Source organism: Akebia trifoliata, chromosome 8 (genome assembly GCF_017979445.1).
Source record: "Akebia trifoliata isolate Shusen 1 chromosome 8, ASM1797944v1, whole genome shotgun sequence".
NCBI classification, from domain to species: domain Eukaryota; kingdom Viridiplantae; phylum Streptophyta; class Magnoliopsida; order Ranunculales; family Lardizabalaceae; genus Akebia; species Akebia trifoliata.
The window spans coordinates 41,818,654-41,841,489 of record NC_141382.1 but is presented as its reverse complement, the minus strand read 5'-3'; the positions used below and the strand labels follow the sequence as shown (position 1 = coordinate 41,841,489).

The 22,836-nt window shown below is 34.5% G+C and overlaps 1 protein-coding gene across 1 annotated transcript; it reads left to right on the top strand.

Annotated features, from left to right (window-relative positions):
• The first annotated feature begins 6,876 nt into the window (after window positions 1–6,876).
• On the top strand, window positions 6,877–11,830 carry LOC147396892 (phenylacetaldehyde reductase-like). The gene is made up of 6 exons (XM_086452191.1): window positions 6,877–7,037; window positions 8,697–8,866; window positions 10,438–10,629; window positions 10,747–10,909; window positions 11,155–11,338; window positions 11,487–11,830. Exons 1-6 carry the CDS (start codon window positions 6,920–6,922, stop codon window positions 11,629–11,631), a joined length of 972 nt encoding a protein of 323 aa, XP_086308317.1. The 5' UTR covers window positions 6,877–6,919; the 3' UTR covers window positions 11,632–11,830.
• Window positions 11,831–22,836: the final 11,006 nt, after the last annotated feature.

Below are 22,836 nucleotides of genomic sequence, written 5' to 3'. Positions count from 1 at the left end.
ATGGGAGTCGATTATGAAAGGTTCTAACAAACTTAAAATAAATGAAGATTGATAGTATTCCCTGGCCCTTGCCGATGAGGAATAATCGAGTTGACCCACAAGTGGAGTCGATCATAAGGGGTTCTAATAAATCTTAAATGGATAAAGATTTATGGTACTATGCCTCCTAAGAATTTTAAGGTTCTAAGGAAAAGAGAATGAAGATTTATCCTAGAAGTTGAGGTGAAAAGATTTATCCTAGATTACATTCCAACGTTGGAACGTAATCTAAGATAACTTGAAACTTGGACTAAGGAATTCGGGTTGAATTTGAAAGGATAAGCACTCCTAGACCTATGGACATGCCTAGGTCTAAAAAATCGGAAACTTAAGTTTGGTTTGGAAAAAACTCTACAAATCCTAGAAGTTGGTATGATCGAAATGCGAAATGGGCTTCTAACTTCTTTTGGATTTTCTAAGCTCAAGATACTTGATTGAGTTTACACAAGTAAGGATCGACCACTTAAATGCATAGGGAGACCTATGAAAGATGATGGCATTGAGTCCTAATCCTATACTTGAGAAAATTCAAAAAACTTCGACGAATTATGTGTTTGAATTTAAGAATGAGGTTATTTTTTATGCTTACGAACCCTTGGCTCAACTCTAGCACCAAGTGGGAATGTGAAAACACATTAGGTTTGGATCTAAACTCACCATGAGAAGTTAAAAGAGTTTGACAAAATCAAAGTTTGTTCCGATCCATGGCTGATGTTCAAATTAGGCCACACACTTGTTTTGGCCATGGGTGAGGGAAGAAAGCATAAAAAATGGTGTCTAGTCCTAGGGGAATTACTTGTTTGAAGGTAAGGACCGACTAGAACAAAATTTTGTTTAGGTCAAAGGTTAGGAACAACCAAGCAACATAAACTGTTCTGGCCATCAGTAAGGAACGGCTAGAAGAAAAAAAAATTGTTCTGGCCTATGGACCAGAACTATTTTTTTGCCAAAAATATGTTTTTTTTTTTCTTCCCAACATCAGATTTCAACTAGTTATAATGGGACTTGACCCTCTTCAAGTTGAAAACTGATTTTGGGGAGTCTAGGTTATTCGAAAATGTCACGTACGATTTAAAAGAATGAGAAAAAGGAAAATCCCCCCTTACCAAAGGTGGGATATCCTATTCTACTACATGGACTACCGAAATAAAACCTTACAACTTGACCTTCTTGGGTCGACTCGAACTTACAAGGCTTTAAAGAGTTGACACACAATCCATTGGAATTATTTTTTCAAAACGTGTTTTAAACTTCTAACCACAAGCTATACATGATTAGCGATAGGTAGGTTGAAGGTTCTCAAATCTTCATCCACACAAGCTGAAGCAAGTGTTTCATTGGTTGGTGATTGAGTTGAATATTTTCGTCTCTATGTTTTAAGGTGAACGACCTTAAGGCGTAAGATTACTTGGATTCGGGACTAGAAATTTTTTATAGGACGAGTGGTTTGTGTATTGGCTATGATTGCGAGGTGCACAAGTGCATTTTTGAAAAAAAATGTGTGCAAACTTTACAAGCAAATCAGTTTCTTAAAGCAACAACAAATCAACCCACATTAATACAAACATTCCTCATACGAAAGGAAAGAACACAAAAGAAAGAAAACAAATGTTAGCTACAAAAGAATTAATAAATAAAAAAAACAAGAAGTTAATGTTTCAAAAAAACTACACTAGTGGTCATAAGAAATTCTGGTTTGAACTCTCGAAGTCGTCAGGTTGTAGATACGCGAGCTTCGAAATCTCTGGAGAGGTTTGAGCTCATCTACATGGGTTTAGGAGTCACCACCATTCAATTAAGTGTGAATGGACACTATAAAAAATTATTTTGTGAAATTATATTTTTTGGTTTGTAATGACTCACATATCTAAAAGATAGAGGGAAATGATCTATCTAGAGATCTATGGCAAGGAAAATCGATTAAGGGACAAGAAAGGTTTTAAGCACCTTGTCCCACCCATCTTAAGATGGTTACCAATATATAACCATAGGTATGATTTAAAAATATTAACTTGATTTTAAAAAAACAAAGAAAATTATAAAGGAAATTAAGAACTCAAACAACTATAATCTAGTTTTAGGAAATTAAAGATTTAAGATAATGAGCAAGCTAAAAACAAAATAAGGTGCTTACTGAAAAATTTTGTAAGCCTAGGATTTTGGTGAGAATCTATTAGGATTTCACTTTTTTTTTATTCAAAGGTTCTTATAAAAGATCTATAGTTTAGTTTCAAAGATTAACAAAATAAGATAATGAACAAGCTAAAATAGAAATGTTACTTACTGAAATTTTTTATGAGCTTAGGATTTTTGTGAGAATCCATGTGGATTTCACCTTTCTGAGTCTCAAGGCTCTTTTAAATGGTATATGCTCACTTGAAAGCATATTTTTGTTAATTTATCCTTAAGGATGTGTCTATGAGTTGGACTCTATCATGAAAGGACTAAAGACCTTATGCATGCAATGTATCCATTTTGAACTGTTTTTATTGATTTTAAAGGTTGAATATAAGTCCATAAAGACTTACACTTTTGCTTGCAATCATTTTATAAGTAAGTATGTGAAAAGTATATGCATATGATGGCCTTATCAAGAAAAGATCACCTCCAAAGAAGGTTTACTCTTTAGCTCTATTGCCAAGTAAAATAAGAAAGACTAGAAAACTTAGATTGCAAGCAAGGTAAAGAAAGTAAAGCATCTACATTATAAATGAATATAAAACAAGAAAGGAAAACCTAAGCTAATGTTCTCAAAGAGCTTATTGAGAACTTATAGGAAGAAATTGCCTCTAAGAAGTCTTATTATATACCTCCCAACCTCATAAGAACAAAATTTCGATCTACATTACTATAAATAAATAAAGCATGAATGTAAACTTGCTTAAATAAAAAGAAAGGGAAAAGTAGGAGGGGGAAGTTTAGAAAGGGAATAGAAGGTTTAACCCTACCTTAGTTTTCTTCTTCTTCTTATTGGTTTAAGCTTCTTGGAGGTTTTCAAGAAGTTTTGAGAAAATAGGAAGGCTTAAAGAGGGTTGGAAAAGTTTGGGTAGAATTTTAGATCACCTTGAGCTCATCCTCTTTACCTTAAATAAAGGTTCTATTTATAGAAGTTTGGGAGACCTTTGAGAATAAACTTGTCCCAAATCTTGGAATTTTCAATATTTATAACAAAACCTCCATGTAAAGAGTCGTTTCCATCTTATAACTTTGGTCTTGATGATTTTTATTCTATAGTTGAGTCTTACCGATCTTAATCATCAATGGGTATGATTGTAAACATTCCAAAAATTCTAGAGAATTTTTAATGAAAGTTAAAAGGGTCCTTAAACCTTGACCTTGAGTCAATTGAGAAAAAAATAACTCAAATAACATGTAATTAGATTGAAGGATTTTGGCTTCTTTGGTCATTTTCTTTAAGAGAATCTCTAACAAATTAGAGATAGGTTGGTCATTAAACACAAATTCTAGAGAATTCTCTTGGGTGAAAAAATTATTCAAAAGCTATGGACATTGGTCATATTACATTGAATGTCATATAAATCCTTTAAATAGTAAAGAATTTAAAATGAGTAGAAGGAAAATTTGTATTTAATGTGTCTCAACAAACCAATGTTAGTGGGGTAATTAGCCTCAAATGGGGACCAATTTAACCAAACGTCCTTGTAAAGGACTTGTTGAATTACTAAAAAGAAAGATAAAAATATTATTTAAGCAAATAAAACAAAAGTAAAAATGTAAAATGACAAGATTTTCTTGAGGGAAAAGCAATTAAAATAAGACTTAAAAGGTAATTAACCCTTAACAAATTTGAATGCACATGGGCATTCTAACTACCTAACAGAACTGGCCTTAGGTGACTAACGGCCAGTACAAAATTCCCTTCTGGCTATTTGTCACCTCCATACCAATTAAACTTTTCTCTTGGCCATTGGTAATCTTTGGTCGGGCTAAAAAATAAGCATGACCGTTGGTTATCACCATATTGTGTAATTTATTACTCTGGCTAATGGTAATATATGACTAAGCTAAAAATTATATTTAGTTATTGTTTACAACCATACCAGGCCAAAATAAAATAAAATAATGCATTAGTCTATTGGCTCCACGTGAGACCCTTGCAATCATTAGAAAATCGATTCGAGTCAAATCTTTTCTCGGAAGGCTTTTGGTGCCTTCAGGCTCGGTCTGGGCAAAAATGGGATGTCTACATCCGTAAAGTGTATTCGACACCAGTTTCACCCATTTAGCCATTATTTGGAAGATTTGAGATCGGGTAAAGAAATTTTGTTCCTTCATTCCACTATGTCCAGAGCCAAGTTTTCTATAATTAAGAGTGCCGATAAGGTTCACTCCAAATAGAGTGCCTATATTCGACATGGGTTTCTCCCATTTAGCTATTATCCCAAAGATAGGGAGTCGAATAAAGAAATCATATTCCTTCATTCCACTATGTCCAAAGTCAAGTTTTTTGTTATTGAGAGTGACTATAAAATTTTACACCAGAATCAACAGAGTGACTATATTCGACACGGGTTTCACCCATTTAAGTATTATCCGGAAGATTGGGAGTCGAATGAAGAAATCTTATTCCTTCTTTCCTCTATGGCCAAATCCAAGTCTTATGTTATTGAGAGTGTCCACATCTGCTTTCACCATTTCTATCCGCGTTCTTCTAAGTCTTCCTCTCACTCCTTTAGGATCTTCACTAGAATATATCTTCTATTGGGGCTGCAATTGGCCTTCGTTGAACATGTTCAAAACATCTCAGTCAATTTTCTCTTAGCTTATCGCGTAGTGGACCTAACTAATAATAATAAATAAATAAAAAAACAGGAAGAGCCCATTCAACATGAGCTGAATTGGAGTTCTTTTTATCAATGAGAGCTCTGTGCTTGGCTATACTTATCAAATAAATATGGGTGCTTATACTGGGAGTCTCATGTATGAATGTATATCAACCTATTTTCTCAGTTGTAAGTGACTTCCAACCAATTGAGATGTCCAGAATCCAGAGTAGTGCATATGCAAAGGGGACAAACCACTCTCTTTTGCTCAACTTTTCATACTGGATGGTACATTAAAGCGTTCCCTCTTGCCAGGTTTTACAAGATCAACACCATAATTTACAGATTAGAACAATCAGACATTAACATTTTTTAGGAGCCTACAAAACCCATTTTGTAACTTAGAGATTTATAATATATTCCATAGTAACCCAAATGATTATTGATAGTTCGCTTTTGTATTAAGTACTTAATCCACTAATGAACACAGATTTGGTTCTTAGAAAAGGCACATAACGCATATTTTTTTCTTCATGGTAGGGGTGTGGACGACAAACCCTTTCTTCCATCGTATCAGATATCCATTGAGAGGGCAAAAGGCTTGGGCATTGACTTCATTCCTTTGGAGGTGAGCCTCAAGGAAACTATCGAAGGCTCGACGAAGAATTTTTTTATTAGTTTCAGAGTTTTCTTCGGTCCAAGTTATCTAATTAAATAAAGAGTGGGTACTAGGTTCTTGTCGATCTTGCTCCTTTCTTTTTTGTAATATATATGTATCAAAACTTATTGGATGTTCTCAACTTCTGCATTATTTAATCTTTTTAATGGCACAAGTGATTGTCTCGCAAGAAATCGAAAGCAAAAAATAAAAAGAACTCGAAATTTTTTCTATAGTTAAGTAAATTTTGTGAACACTCAAATGGCAGCCTAGATTACTCAAATGTTGTACATTTCCATGAATTCTCTCCCTTTTTTTTTTTTTTTTTTTCAAAACATCATTTTGAGTACATTCAAAGCCTAACGTCCCCTCCTTGGGGGATCCTTAATCTAGGTTGTGGATTTGATTACCTTGTAAATTTGATTTTGGATTCAATTTTACATGTAGTCTTTCTTTTAGTTCTATGAACCATGAGTTACTCTGTCATCTTTGCTTAGTCTCATGAGGGGGCAACTGCTCCCCTAAAATTTTCTTGACTTTTTAAAGAGATACCTTTTAACATTTGTATAAATTTTAGAGATACCACCAGAGTTTTCAAACTGACAACTGCCCTCCTTGACCTAGGTTCCCCAATTTTTTCTCAATTTTTTTTTAAGATATACCTCCTCATTTGATAAATATTAGAAATACCCCTTATTTTCAAATTAATGATATGCCTCCCTTGACATAGGTTTCGTCCGAGGGACTGTTTTTAACCTAATCGATCTCATTTTCAATCCATCATATTCTATGTCTTTAAGAAAATCAACCCCCCCCCCCCCCCCCATCCCCCCTCTCAAAAAAAAAAAAAAAAAAAGGAAAGAGAAATAAAATCTTACGATTGAAGATGAATTTATCCTAGAAATCCATCATCTTCAATTTTTTTAATCTCTAAGCTAAATTATTTTTAATCTATTCAAAATCGATATTGATAACTTTTAATCATTGATCTTTATGGGTGTAAAAGATTGACCTCGACCAACAATTGAAAGTTGAACAAGCGGGCATTAAGAAAGAAAAAATGTTTATGAATCGGACAATCAAATTATCATCGGACAAATTAGGTGACATTTAGAAGAAGAAAAAAAAAAAGTCTCAGGGTTCATTGAGTAATTTTCTCTTTTCTTTTTTATTTCACTTTCTTTGTGATAGAGATGAAGGTCGATGGGTCTTTTCATCAATTATAAAAATAAAAGAGGTGTATCTCCAAATATGCACCAAGATTCAGGGGTACGTTAAAATTACCGTCCTAACTTATCAGTTTGGTAACTGAGGGTTTCGCATGCAATGACGTCTGATCTCACTATAATGAGTGCTGATTTTGTAATTCAGTCTCTTTAAATATACTTCCAGTGTTAGAGAGAGAGAGCGAGAGAGAGAGAGAGAGAGAGGAGTGAGAATGAGCGGAGGAGGGAAGGTAGTTTGCGTGACTGGTGCTTCTGGTTACATAGCTTCATGGTTGGTCAAGTTTCTTCTTGAGAAAGGGTACACAGTCAAAGCTTCTGTTCGTGACCCAAGTCTGTATTTCTCCTCATTTGTTTTTTATTCATTTTGGGTTCTCAAGTTTCGGTTTTGATTCTGTTCTTAACTTTTAATAGTTTATAAACTTAGATAAATGATAAATTTAGGTCCAATTTTGGAACAAAAGCATACCCATTTCAATGTTTCTTCTTCTCATTTAGATTTCTACTCATTGTATTTGTGGGTTCTCAAAAGTCTCTGTTATGAATTAAGGGAGCGTATCTGTTAAACGCGGCGGAGATCCAAACCTAAAGTCGTGTCACGTTGGATCGATCGAAAAGTCCAAACACTCGTTGTTGCGTTGACTCTATTAAAGCAGTCACTCTGATTCCCCGCCTTGAACCCTAGGGTCTTCTAGTAGAACACAGAAACCTGCAGAACTTAGAGAGGAGTGGGAAGAGAGAGAATTTCAGATTTTTTTTGGTGTGTCTCAGACTTTACTCTTATTTATAGGGATAAATAGATAATGAGATTGCAGTTTCATAATCAAATAGGAACTCAATCTCACTAGGACTCTAACTCCTAGAGGAGTCCTAGTGTAAGTGAATATGAGATGGGCCACATGAACGCCCAATAACCAACAGTCTCAGTTTTGATTCTGTTCTTATAACCTTTAATTAGATTTTTTTCATTTTTTTTTTTATCTGATAGTTTAAAGTGTGAACATGAGTTTTTGATCCCAGGTATGTGGTATTACCACACACAGACTTTACTAATTCACTGATGTGCACCTTCATTTTTGTAAGTTGGTGCAAATTTGGATTCAAATCTGGAACAAAGTCAAATACCCATTTAAGGATTTTATCTAATAAGCCTAAATTTGATCTAAAGTTTGTAACCAGAAGGATTGTTGTAGGAATCCACAAATTAAGCAGAAGTAAAGAGAGTACAACACAATTTTATGTAATTCAGCTAGTTTGCTACGTCCACAGAGGTTCACCCCCAAAAAACCCGCATTCACTCTTAAACATATAATAAATAGATAAAAACCCAAGATCGCCACATCAATATTCGATGATGGTGAGATAATAACGAAACTGAGTAAAAAAGTCACCTCAAAAAATTCAGGATTGTGATTACTGATTATGGCAATGGGTCCTAATATTTTTACCACTTTCTTCTACTCAATTGATATTGACTCATCGTGGGTTCAAGTGACGGTTTTGATTCTGTTCTTATACCCTTCTCAAGATTTTCCCTCATAAAACTAAATTTGATTTAAAGTTTGTAACAGGAAGGATCGTAATGACATATTGCATATGGTTATTAAAGCAAATATGAGTAGCTGTAATAGGCAGATTAATGTTTCTTCTATGCCATTCTACATCGCATACCCAATACAATTTTGATTTAGGCTATGAAGAAAGAGAATACCCAGTTCAGAATTTTGGTTAAGAATCTCAAAATTCTTTCCATCGGCCTCAATGGTTATTGAATCTATCAAGTGGCCATGGATTTGATGCTAATCTAGACTTTGATGCCTTTGAATCGTCGTTGTCTTCCAGAATCATTGTGAGAATTTCATGTCAGACCTTGTGGAAATGGAAATATTTCAGTATATTTTGTTGAAATATGGCAAAATTTAATACTATGTGTGTACCTCTGGGCTCTACCAGACTAAGGATGCTAATCAGTTAGTTCTTTTGATGTTGTAGATGATCCAAAGAAGACCGAACATTTACGTGCACTTTCTGGAGCCAATGAGAGACTTCAATTTTTTAAAGCAAACTTATTGGAAGAAGGATCCTTTGATTCTATAGTTGATGGCTGTGAAGGTGTTTTTCATACAGCGTCTCCATATCATCATGGAGTCAAAGATCCACAGGTCCACTCTACTTTTGTTGTGCTTGTTATAGATTTTTGTTATAAAGTTCATTGGATTTGACTTCGCATCAAGATTTTGATGCTTCTTTTTTATGTTTGAACGTCTTTTAGTTACTCCATTTGGTCATTATTGCATTGCCATGTAAAGGAAATTATTTGTAGGATTCTTCTTGTGTCTGTTGTCTTTCTTTTATGAAATTCTTTTGCAAGGACAAATGCTTCTTTTCTTGTTTAAGATTCTCTGCACTCTCCAACTTGTGTAGGTTTGGTTCTTAAGGTTATACCATTTGAGGTTTCTTGTCATTTCTTGGCTTGTTTGGATACCTGTTGACAAAACACTGTTTCTGGCTCCCCTGCTGTTTTGACCGTGTTCAGGACGACATAACAGGGGTGCAACTTGGTTCGGTTTGACGCCAAATCAGAACCGAACCAAATTGCCATAGAATCAAACCAACCCAAACCGAGCTAAGGTCTGTTTGGTTCTATGGATTGCCAATATCTTGAAAACCTAATTGAATCAACATATTTTTAGTAAAAATAAATAGATATGAATATGAAATCTCATATAATGAGTCATTTATCTATCCATCAATAATAAAAAATCATTAACGTATCCATTCAAAAAAATTAGTCAATAGTTTTTTCATCAATTAAAGTAAGTCATCAATCCCATCCATCCAAAAAAACGTCATTAATCTATCCAATGTTGTTAAATAGATTAATAATATTTATTTTATAATTTTATCAATATAAGGATTCGATTCTAGGTTTGGTTTGGTTCTTATAAGGCATGAACGAAGAACCGAACCAAATTGATTTTCCACCACAATCAAAAAATCCACCAAAACTTAGATTTCACTTTCCCACCCATATGGGTGGGAAAGTAAAATCCATCCATATTTTTCATCCCCAAATATCATCTTCTTCTTCCTCACTCATATCTTCTTCTTCCCTACCATCACCGCCACCACCATAGCCACCATCACACTAACCTCGGCGTTGCTGTCATCACCATCTCCAGCCACCTTCTCTCTCTCTCTCTCTCTCTCTCTCTCTCTTCTTCTTCTTCTTCTCCTCCTTCTCCTTCCCTCACCGCCACCACCACCACCATGTTCTCCCCTCTTCTTCCTCGTCATCTTCTTCCTCACTTACCTCCGCCACCACCACCACCACGTCCCTCCCCCCTCTTCTTCCTCCTCTTCTTCTTCTTTTTCTACTTTTTTTTCCTTCTTATCATTTCCAAAGAAGGATCAAACAAGGGATTTAATTTTTCCATTCTATTTTTCCTCCACCATTTTTCCATGGATTTTGATTTTCCATTCAATCAAACATACCCTAAGTGCCTTCTCACTTAGGCCTGTACTTAGCAGTAAGAATGCTCCTAGTAGGCCACAACATTTGATTTCCACCTAAATATAAACCAAAAAAAACGTTTGTGGAATTTCTTATCGAGACCTATGGAGATGAAAATATTTTCAGTAAATTTTGTAGAAAAGTGTCTGAATTTAATACCATGGCTACATGTGAAGCATTCTTGACTGTTCTAACAAGTCTCCACTTTCCATATTTCAGGCTGAATTTATTGACCCTGCATTGAAAGGAACTCTTAATGTTCTTAGTTCTTGTGCAAAAACTCCATCTGTTAAAAGAGTGGTCTTAACTTCATCCATGGCTGCAGTTGCCTACAAAAGGAAACCTCGAACTCCAGAAGTGTTAGTTGATGAGAGTTGGTTTTCTGATCCGGAGTTTTGTAAGGAATTGAAGGTATGGTAGATATGCCCATTTTGTTATTTCTTTGGAAAATGATGATAAGAAGATTATATCCATACAAAACCATAACTTTTTTCATAAACGACTGACGATTTCTTTAGTTTCTATCAGCTTTGGTATGTAGTTTCAAAGACCTTGGCTGAAGAAGCTGCTTGGAAATTTGTGAAAGAGAATGGGATTGATATGGTAGTAATAAATCCATCGATGGTAATTGGTCCGCTTTTACAACCAACGGTTAACACAAGTGCAGGGGATGTTATAAACTTAATAAATGGTATGTTTTGATTTATTATTAAGGTTAATGTAGATTTCCCCTCTACTTGAAGATCAATTTATTTTTCATCTTAATGAGTAAATATGATATAAGTGGCATGAACTCTTTTTTGAATTCCATAAATAATTAGTGCCTATAACTCAACATTTAGTGGACTACTTCATGCAATGCTTTTAGGATTATTTTTTTATAAGATTTGTGTCCTTATTCATGCAATGTGTCTGAAGTTTTCATTTGCTACGTAGGAAATACATTTCCCAATGCAACTTATGGATGGGTTAATGTTAAAGATGTTGCCAATGCACACGTTCTGGCATTTGAGATTCCTTCAGCGAGTGGAAGATACTGTCTAGCTGAGAGAGTTGCTCACTATTCAGAGCTTGTGAAGATTTTACGCAACCTTTATCCTGCTCTTCAGTTTCCTGAAAAGTAAGTTTCCATCATTTATATTAGATTCCATAGCAACACCAATGACTCTCCTGATAGTTTACTTTTATATTAAGTACTTGATTCACTAATGAACACAAAATTAGTTCTTAGAAAACACATGTAAATTGTGTTGTTTTTTTCATGGCAGGTGTGCAGATGACAAGCCCTTTGTTCCCACATATCAGGTATCCATTGAGAGAGCAAAAGGTTTGGGCATTGATTTCATTCCTCTGGAGGTGAGCCTCAAGGAAACTGTCGAATGTGCGAAGGAGAAAAATTTGATTAGTTTCTGAGTCTTCTTAGGTGCAAGTTATCTAAATAAATAAAGGGCGGGTACTAGGTAGTTGCCAATCTTGTTTCTTTGGTGTTTGTTTGTTTGTTCCATGCCCTTACCTGTTCTGGGCTGTTCTTTTTTTATTGTAATATATCTTACATTCAAAGAAACAACTCCAATGTTCTCAACTTCCTTGCCATTTAATCTTTTTAATGGTTTGTGTGCGTGTCTTGTAGGAAAAAAAGAAGTTGAACTACGTAAGTTTTATATAGTAGTTGTATACATTTTATTAACACTCGAAAAGGCTTAGTTGGTAATGCCTTGTAATTTGTTATTTTGTGAAATATCTTTGGTCTCACATGGAACAAGTGAAGGAAGTTCATGTGGTTAATGTAGTATTGTTCTTTCGAGTTGAAGTACTCCTAGAACCATCGTAACCACACGAGCACGCATGCATTCCACACCAAGTTGAGTCCATTCGGGTTGAGGTCACAGGGCGGGGGTCCCTTCTCTATTTAATCTCATGTGTCCTTCCTTGAATTCCTAGACTATTGAATCCTGCTAAGTGGATGTTTGGACAATTCTCAATAATGTTGTAAATTAGAGGAAACAAATAATCTACTTTGGACATCATGTTGAACGCGTGCCTCAGTCCATCACATCGGATCAATAAGTTCAATTCTTCCTTAATTTTATAAGTGTACAACTATTATTGGAATTTCTTTAAAGAAACCGATCATTAAATATTCTGGTTTTCAAATTCAAATTACTGTTAATTTCACACATTAAATATGTGGGTTTGGATTTATTGACTTGTGAAAGAAAAATGTGAGACGAGTTTGAACTCCAAAGTATGGACCCGACAAGATTTGAATCAGTTCTAAATTGGGTCTATATACATGATATATGATGTGAACACTAGAATTTAGGAAAAGCACCAAAAATGGTGTCATGTATGAAGCAACAATTATTGACCCAACCATTATTTTGAAATATTTACCCAAAGAGCCATACGTGTACACACACCCATTTTGAAGGTTGAAAAGGAGTGTAAAATACAAGTTGAAAGATAGACTAGTTTTGAGAGAAAATGAAAGTGCTTTAGAGGATGCAGATGAGGGCATTTAGGTTATTTCTATTAATCTCAGAAAGAAGACCTAGGTCAAGAGGGGAGGGAGAGGGTGGCATGTCATCAATTCGAATAAACAGGGGTATCTCTAATATTTCCCAGAACATGGAGGGGCGTGTCTTTGAGTTTCTCACACCTTTCATCATCATTGGCACCAAATAGAGGGAAGAAAAGGTCAGTCATGAAGGTAGGGGTTGACTACGTCAGAAAATTTCGTAAGTTAATTGGATTCTTAAAAACTATACGTCAGATATCCCAAGAATTCATCACATTCTTGACTCGTCTAGCTCCCAACTCTAATCATAAATTGGGCCTAGTGATACGGGCGTGACTTTGAAACAGTAAAATTTTAGTAGAACCCACCTTTACTTTTTTTTTTTTATTATAAATCATCTCTTATGAATCTATAAGACAAGACCTAGGTCAGAGGGCTTGTCTCCAATTTAAAAACTTACAGGTATCTCAAATATTCATAAAGAAGAGGGCTAGTCCAAAATTTTAAAGGGGTTTAGTTGACCACATCAACGTCACATGTGGCAATACATCTAGAATAGGTAAAGAATTTGACATCAAATTAAACCTTTTCTAAGAGTTACCACATGCTTGTCAAAGTTGACCCTAAAAACGTTTGCTTGTGGTGTGGGTGCATTGGGTGGTGGGTGTGCCTACCAACCATTCTAGAATGAAAGAAAAATTACTAAACCTTTTTTATGAGGTCATGTATCCCCGCCAGAACATTATATTTATATAACACATGAGCCCAATCATCTAGTGGTTGAGATTTAATACTTGATGTAAGTATCCTCAAGATTTGTGTTATCTGGATAAATGTAAAGTTCAACCGTTGGATTTCATGTTTACACTGTCGAGATCATATGTTTTCTCATGAATCATCACAAAGGTAGGTACCAACTTAGCTAAGTTGGTAAGTGCACATAGAGCGTTTGATACCTCATTGAACTCACATTCATATTGACTACTAACCACTCTTACTTGCAAAGCAAAATAAATAAATAAATACCCACCATAAGGGCAGAAGAAGGGACCAGTGAGTGTTAATAGGTCGGTTCCAATTTGATTCCTAAGGTACCTAACTAGAAAAAGGAAACCTACACAAATCTCGAAAGAGCACATGGACGATGGATTAGTAATGTAAGAATTACTCCTAAAGTTACAAATACAAATGAAAGGAATCTAGATAGAAGGAAGAATAGTTGGAGAGAAAGAGAGCTAGGGAAGAATGAGAGAGGCAAAGTAAGATTCGAGAAATAAGTTTTGTTGGCTTAATAAATTTTTAATAAAATAAACTTAAATGATGTGCCATAATAAAATGTTAGTGTGGTAATATAAATTATTTATATATGTGCATTCCTTTTACTCATGATTCAGAGAAAATACTAGCAGCATTTTAAAAAAAAAAATTATATTGCAAACATGGGCATCAATTGGCTCGTTGGTTTGCAACCGATCTGCTTCAGTCGAAACAATGTTTATAATATTGCAAACATATATTTATAATATATACATTTTTTTTATCGGGAGGAGGTAAAAGAGAAAAGATAATAAAGTTAGATGAGGTATTATTGAAAAAAAGATAGGAAAGATGGGAGGAGATGAAAAACAATAAAATTGAAGGGGATTAAGAGGAATGTAATGGATCGTGTAGACCCACTCCAAAACTTTAGTCAGAGGGAACGTTTTATCCTCGATATATGTAATTGGAGTAAGACCTACAATTGTATTTTATTATATAGATATAGAATCATGATAATTTGATTATCCCACATGGCACACTCAATTGACTCTCGTGACGTTCAGGACCCGTGGATCTATACGCCTCGAAATGTATAGATCCAGGTTCTCGAATTTGTTACATCAAGAGAGTTGATTGAGTGTACCATATGGGGTAGTCAGATTATTAAGATCCTATAGATATATACTTGGATGCATGTTTTTTTATATATAAAAATTTAATTAGAATTTAAATAAAAAAATTAAAAGTTAACGAAAACACATTCGTATTTGATTGGATAATTTTCGTATACACAAATAAAATTGAAAAAATAATTATTTTCCTATAAAAATTATCGAATGAAATATTTTTAATCATCTTTTTTATTAATTAAGTTCAAACTTCAAAGTAAGAGGCACATCAACTTAAACCCAAAGAAAAACAGGTTAGGACCCCAAACCCACCCATTGACAGACTAGCTACCACTTGGAGAAAATATTTGCCAACTGTATTTAGCTAATTCGGCATATTTAATACTACCAGCTGTTTCATCGATGAAGATCAAATTAAACATTAAAATCAAGAAACAAATTTCTAGCAGACAGACGAGACAGGATTTGCTGTAAGGCTTTTAAAACTGTTAAATCAAGACAAACTGCCACACATATAGCTGTGTTAATTCAACAGCATAACACCATAATATTTTTAGAGAGCTGTTATTGGCAACCAACTTTTACTTATTACATCCTAATTAGAAAGCGAAAAAAAGTAAAAGATTGAGAATAAGTAAAAAAGTTGGGGTGTCAAACTGTCTCAGTGTTAGATTTTTTGGTTTAAGATTTTATGCAAATCCAATCATAATTGAAAACACCTAAGGAAATTGTTTGATTTAAACCAATGTTATAATGTTTTGTAAGGTTGAGAATATGAGTTAAAATAAACCTTTATAATCTTTGAAGAGTGTGTTTTTAATCTATAAGTTAGGGGTATGATTTCAAACTCGTTCGAGATCGAGATATATAATCTGAGTTGTCTCCATATCCTAGGCATAGATGAGACGGATGGATAAAATCTTTTGATTTTACGGAATCTCGTCCAAGATATAAAATTTTTTATCTGAGATATCCAAGACGAACTAATTTTACTTGTTTTCATGATTGAAATCCTATCATTTTCACCTTCAAATCGAGTTTTGTTCATCTTCTTAACCAAGTGAACCATAGAACAAAAGGATTGAGTTCAGATAGGATGAAAAACTTCATCTTCTTCATCAAAATTTTCAGATTTTTTAAATGATTAAAAATCATTGTCTCAATGTTGAAACGAAACAAGACGAGATGTATCATCCAAATCAACTTGGTATCAGACATGGACGAGACACAAAATCGAGTTTTAAAACCATGGTTAAGGGGGTTGATAAATAATTTAAGAAATTGGAGTGCCATAAGTAAAGGCCGGGGTGCCAATAGCAGCTCTCCATGTTTAACAGATTCACTGCCCGGATTCCAAAGATGCTTATCCCCTGCTCCAGGAGTTGAATAAGTAGATCATAGACCACGAACTATCATAGAGATTATGGAAACAGAGTTTATGAATCACCAATCAAGCCTAGGTGATTCAACCATCAGGAATCATGGCGAGTAATAAAAAATGACCATACATTCAAAAATGGAAAAACCAAGTCATCAAATCACATAAAGTTGAAACAATAATAATTACTTTCTCATAAAAATTTGTGTAAACAAACAATGGAAATCTCTTTCAAATGAATTGAGGAGGGATTTGCAATTTGATTCAAACAAGAGAGAAAATAATTAAATCTCTAGTATCAATCACTCTAGAAGCTCCAATTCCGCAACTACTACTTCTCTCACTCTGCATCTGATTATAGCTTCCACTTGTATGAGGAGGAGGAGGAGGAGGAGCTTGTTCTTGGTTGTGCGGATAGACTTCATGGTTCGAAGGAGGATGATAGTACAATCGACACGTTTGTGGGCAGTGTGCATGGAATCTAGCCACGATTCTCACTCCAACATCCAATATCTCCACATATTTCCCCATCTCTCTCTCTCTCTCTTTCCCTAATTTTTTTTTTTTTTTAAGAGAAGAAGAGAAAGAGAAACCAGGGATGAATGATTGAACAAAAAAGAATAATAGAAATTAGAAAATATCCCAAAGATTGGAGCCCATGAAATGGGGAAGAGAGAAAGAATTGCTTGAGAACAAGAACTCAGGAGATAAGACTTTATAGCCAAAGCCAATAAACCAACCCACTTGCCTCTCTCTTTCTTTCTTTTTCGGGGGTTGATTTAGACATACCCTACACGTTTTCTTTTCGTAAATAATTATATATTTTAACTACCTATGTTTTCAAATGCCCCTTGACCTTGGTCTTCTTTCATAGACTAATGAAAAATAACCTAAATACTATCATCTTCAACCTAAACCCAAAAAAAAATAAAAATAAAAACTCTAAAGCCAGTCTCTTCGACTTTTATGATTAATTATTCTTGATGCATTTAATCTCATCTTCGACCTCGCCTTACTTCCTGATAAGAAATCCTTGATATTTTTATCTAAAATTCTACGATACTTTACTTCATTAAGAAAATCCAATATTGTTTTTGAGATTTTAAAGTTGTAGATAAAATTTTAAATTAAAGCTCTTACCTACAATGTTGATAATGACTGATTTTGAAAAGAAAATTTTCAAGTATAATTGAATCTACTTTTTACATATCACATTGACGTTTTTTTTTTTTACTGGAAGACCAATAATCAATTATCGAGACTTTGGGTTATCTGCACACATACTTCGTGAAATGGTTCTTGCATTTTTTCCGATAGGGTCAACAAGATCAAGTTGGTAAGGATCAAAATATCCCTTCATATGAAGAGTTTTGTAGAAGATGAGGGCACTTAGGTCATTTGTATTCAGTCTAAACAGGAAACCGTAGTCAAGGGAATCATGCCAAGGGTATTTTCAAATACCCACTAAAAACGTGGAGGTTTTATTTATTTATTTATTTGGAAGTAAACTAAGTCATTAATCATGAATACATATATCTTATATTGACACGTGGAGTCTGTTCATGCTTTATAAATAGTTGAAGATGATTATCAATATTTATAGTTGACCAGATTGGCTTTGATCAATTAGATGTGGGTTACGTGCATCATTTTTGATGATCTCATGTTTGAGTGATAGTTATTTTGACTTTCAACTTTGTCTCTCTTATTTATTCTTTGCGTTGCCATGGTCCATAGTCCAAACTCCAAAGTCCAAGGACTGCGTCAGTTTTCTGGGTCAAATATCGCCGCGTCCTACCATGTACCAACGCCGTTCCCTCGCTGGAACGAATTTTCTTTTGTACTACAGTTGTGCTACAGTGTACTTTTCGCTGTTTTCTTTTTTTAGCTGTTCAGCTGTTCACCAATCACAAAGGGCCACATAGATGCATTATTCCATGTATTTGATTTGGGTTTTTTCATCATGATTCATTAAGAATGAATTAGGGTTGATGAAAATACTCAATTGCAGTGCAAGAAAATCATCGATTAGCTTAACTATCAAACACTAGCAAATTGATCGGTGGGCTCAAAATAGAGTTCCATGTGACAATTTTGGGCTATATCTCTCTAGACCTTCCGACGGTGGATTATGTGGCTACATGCTCATAAAGTATTAATGGTTGGATGGTCTTCAAGATTTGTTAGTGTGAATCACAAGGATCATAGTGGCCGATGCTAGGAACATATGCACCACATATCTTGAATTCTTATTTAAATGGATTGCCACGGAAACAAAAAAAAAAAATTCTTCAATTGCTTTGCTAGATCTTTGTGACACAAAATTTCATCAATGCCATTCACAATATGTGGAAGGGTAATGATTTTCTGATGCCCCCCTCTAACATATGCCCCTTGATGTAGCATGTGCAAGAACCATAGATCTTTTTCCATTAGGATACACAACTGCATATATTTTATTAGGATGTGCAGTTGTGGGTCTCAAGGAAAAAGATATATGGTTCTAACCCATACCACATCAAGGGGCATATGTTAGAGGAGGCATCAGAAAATCCCGATTCTATGTAGAATAATATGAACTTTCTTAAAGATAGTCGTGTATCCTAAGAAGCACAGATCTACGATTCCCAAACTTATCACGTCAGAATAGTCGATAGGGTAGTTAGATTATCACGATTCTTAAAGAAAGGAATTTGACCATACAATGATAATTATCACGAAATCTCTCCAATAGAATATATGTGATTTTACAACTCCAAATACACATTGGGTAAAATAAAACTTGAATTATATTGTGAGGACAACTTGAATGCCTTGTGGACTCTATACAAGGAGGGGTTGGGCTCATGACTCTTTCAGCTCACTATTCCTCTACACGACCACGTCTAAATAGTTATCAACTAAATGAGGCAGAATATCAAGCTCACCTTACTTAAGCTACCTCTAACTCAATCTCACTCTCATAGCTTCACATTCCACAACAACTACATCTTATGTGATTCTTATAGTCTCATCTCACCCTTTCACAAGTTGACATACTTTCTACATGTCACCAGTTCTCTCTGTGTATCAATGCCAAAAGAAATACCATTGACAAGTCAAGGATATCATAGTCCTTTCATATCATTCCATACTTTTTATAATTTATAATCATCAACTCAATTTTGGCCAAAGCAACCTTACCCAACCTTTGCAACCAACATGTATATCTAGAGTTGTCAATGGGCTGGTTTTTGACCTAATCCGACCTGACGCATTATGAATCGGATTTGGGTTTAGTTATTAAATCCATTTAGTTATCGGGTCAACCGGGTAAAGCCCGTTTACTAAAAGGGTCGTGTTTGAATTTTGAATATAGGCTTAGTGGGTGGCTCAGGCCGCTATAATATATTAAATACAATATATAGTAGTTTTATTATAAATTAATAATGATCCTCTTACCTTTGCAATGTCTTTGAAAATGAATTTTGCCCGGCCCGCAAATGGCCCAAATGTAAGTCGAAGTGGATCGGGCTTGGACTAAGATTTTGTCTACTATGCTCGACCTGATAATAAATGAGTTAGTGCCCAATTTTTTTGCTTAAAAAAGCCCATTTTGGTCCATTGACAACTCTATGTATATCCATGCTAACATACAAACCCTATCGGATTTTCGTTTCAAATAGAATCGACTTCTCTTTCTAGTGCACAAGAATCATCTTTCCAAAGATGGTTTTTGTTAAAACCATTTTTTACCTATAAATGTTGTACATGGTTGTGTGATATAAGCATTCATGACTCTTCATATATATAAGTGCGATCAATGATATGATCTTGACAATTTATCAAGTTGTGATCTCTCGATCAAACAATGATGTACTCAAGTGGTGATTTAATTGTTGATCAGTTTATTATATTTGATTAGTTTGAGAGACGGTCTTGACTATAGACCTCCTCTTCATGCGATCTGTTGGATTGATGAATTAGAACTGTTGCTTTTATATGATCAGAAATCGAAGGTTAAGATTGAAACTTGTAAGTGAAAGCGCCCTCGATCCGCGGGGTGCGCGGATCCGCTTTTGACCCTTGAGGTTTGAGAGTCGCCACCTAGTTATTATGGTCTAGGAACCAAATTGACCCTACAATGGATAAAAAAGAACTAGTCTACTATAGAAATCTGAATCCGGGGATCATGTTACGGGGTTGGAAGGTGTTAGGCACCAACCCCGCCCGGCCAATGCCGGTCTCTACTTATCCCAAATATAACTACATCGCTAATGATAAAACCTAGATTAAAAAAATAATTAAAAAAAATCTTACCTTCGATCTGCAAAAGTACTATTCCCTCAGATCTGAAAAACAGTTCCTTGTACCATACTCCTTGCTTCGTTTTGTCTCCGGATCTGATTTCTGATCTCCGAGGCAAGGTGTCTCCTTCTTGGATTTGGATGCTTTGAATTTGTGGTGGATTTTTGGGATGTTTTTGGGAGGTTTTTGGGTGTTTTTTAGGCTAAAATCGGAGTTGGGGTGTTTGGGAAGGAGTTGGGGCTCCAAAATTAGGGTTTTGGAGGGGTTGTGGAGGCTTCTTCACCTACTTTTTCTAGGGTTTTTTCTTTGATACGAAAATAGGGTGTGGAGGCTCCTATTTATAAAGTTTTTAGAAGCATTTAGGATTTGATTAGGGTTTCTTTTAGGGTTTCAATTAGGGTTTTGACTTAGTCTTTAGGGTTTTAGGGTTTTGACTTTAGTCTTATGAGATTGACTTGATTAGTTTTAGATTAGGGTTTGGATTTAGGGTTTTGACCTTAGTCTTATGAGATTGACTTGATTAATTTAGATTAGGGTTTTGATTTAGGATTTTGACCTTAGTCTTATGAGATTGACTCGATTCGTACCTTGACTTCAGTCATGCTTGATTGACTTTAATTTTGACTTCAGTTTCACTTGATTGACTTTAATACCTTGACTTCAGTCTTGCTTGATTTACTTTTAATTTTTGGAGAACCCCCTTCTATTATATCTTTAATTCTTTGGACCCCCAAATGGAGGGGTCCTTAAAGAAATATCCCACGAACCCTCAACAATTTTGCCTAAGAGTCCAATTAATCGATTTTTTAGGTTCAACTTTTTAAATTAATTTCATTGATATTTCACTTTAATTATTTAATGTTTTATTTATTAATTTCGAATTTTTTAATTATGAAAATTGTGAAATTACCGTTTTGTCCTCGGAGAAGATTTTTTACGTTTTAAGTCGTTTTTCAATGTTCCAGGATGTTTTGGAATCAGTTTTTCGTAAGGAATTCAATGGGAATGTTGGTTTTTTTCATTTATGAAGTTTTTTGTATGAAATGATCGTGAACTTTATGAGGGGTATTTTCGTAATTTTGTCAAATTTTGTGAAAATTGGCGAAGTGGTTTACTTAGTTTCGATTTGTTATTTTATGTGTTTGAACGGATTTTCCTAAGCGTAATGTAGGCTCTAAGATTGTTTTGAGGTTAGGGGTATTTTGGTAATTTAATCATTTTTAGTGATTTTTATCGTGAAGCTTCTTTTTGGTTTGCAAGATGATGATTTCTATGTTTCTGGGGTCGTATTTTCCTAGCGTAGCGTGGTTTCTAAGTTTTGTCAGTTCGAGATACCTCATCCGGATTTCTAAAACATATCTGGTAACAAAATAAAACATTGGAATAGACATCCATCATTGGGAACCTTTACGATCGAGTCGACGAGTTGATTAATCAGGCGAATGCAAAAATGGTGTGTCTACAGTAAGATGAGTAAAATAAGAATTGTTGATTCTAAACATCAAGGATGCAATCTTAAGACTAAATCTATGCAATAGTATTATTTGAAAAATTGATCAAAGATCGGATAATTGAATGGATCTAATCATAATTATTTGTTATTAATGTCAAATCAGACAATTGAGATTAAAATTGATTTAATGTGTCCCTAAAAAGGTTATATAAACTTACATTATTTAAGATTTTATCCTTTTTGCTCAAAATTTATAATGTTGCCATTGCCGTAGAAAACTTGAGATATCCATCCTCTTTCAAACCAAAGTTTTCTATTATTTTACATATTTATTAAATAATAAATTGGAGTGTTTTTTTTTTTTTTTTTTTAAGAGTAATCCAGGGTTGAGGCAGACCCTAACCAGAATATGTAGAAAGGAGAAACAAGTGTTACAATCTCACATAGGAGTCCGAGAGACATCCTCCCTTGCAATGGACTCCAACTCAGAAGGAAGATCAGAAGCGAAAATGGCTTTAGTGTCTTGAGTAGTTAACAATTGAAGTGGTACTTAAACCACTAAGCCATCAAACATGTCTCAAACAAGAACTTATATAAAATTCAAAACATCGTGAAAGAGAATTTTGAAGTTTTGATGACCAAAATTTTTTTTTTTTTAAATGTTGATTCTAGCTCTTGGGTTACCCAAGGGTTCCTCCGGGTCAACCTATGGAGTTTTCCCCCAAAAACTCGATTTCTTCTCCAAAAGCTTTGGGTTATTTTTTGTTATGGCCAAAAGTTTTAGGAGAGGATTTAACTTCTAAATTTTTTTAGCTTTCCTCGTGAATAGATTAATGTCTATTAAGGAGTAAATTAAGCCAAAAGACCATTAAAACGCTAGACTAGCAGAAATTTTTTTTTACCGACTCTCTAACTTTTAAAAAGTACAACAAATTATAGAAAATGAATTTGCATACAAGACCAAAACTTGTAGAAAGGTATGTCAAGGTATTTGATGAGAAAAATATGATACTTTGAAAATTTCTGGAGTACTCTATGTTTAATCCATGGTTTCAAAACTCAGGTCAATTCGTCTTGGATGAGACAATCCATT

Coding starts and splice junctions, on each gene's coding strand:
- LOC147396892 (XM_086452191.1), top strand. CDS start 6,920: ATGAGCGGAGGAGGGAAGGTAGTTTGCGTGACTGGTGCTTCTGGTTAC. Junction 8,867..10,437: donor ATGGAGTCAAAGATCCACAG/GTCCACTCTACT, acceptor TCCATATTTCAG/GCTGAATTTATTGACCCTGC. Junction 10,630..10,746: donor AGTTTTGTAAGGAATTGAAG/GTATGGTAGATA, acceptor AGTTTCTATCAG/CTTTGGTATGTAGTTTCAAA.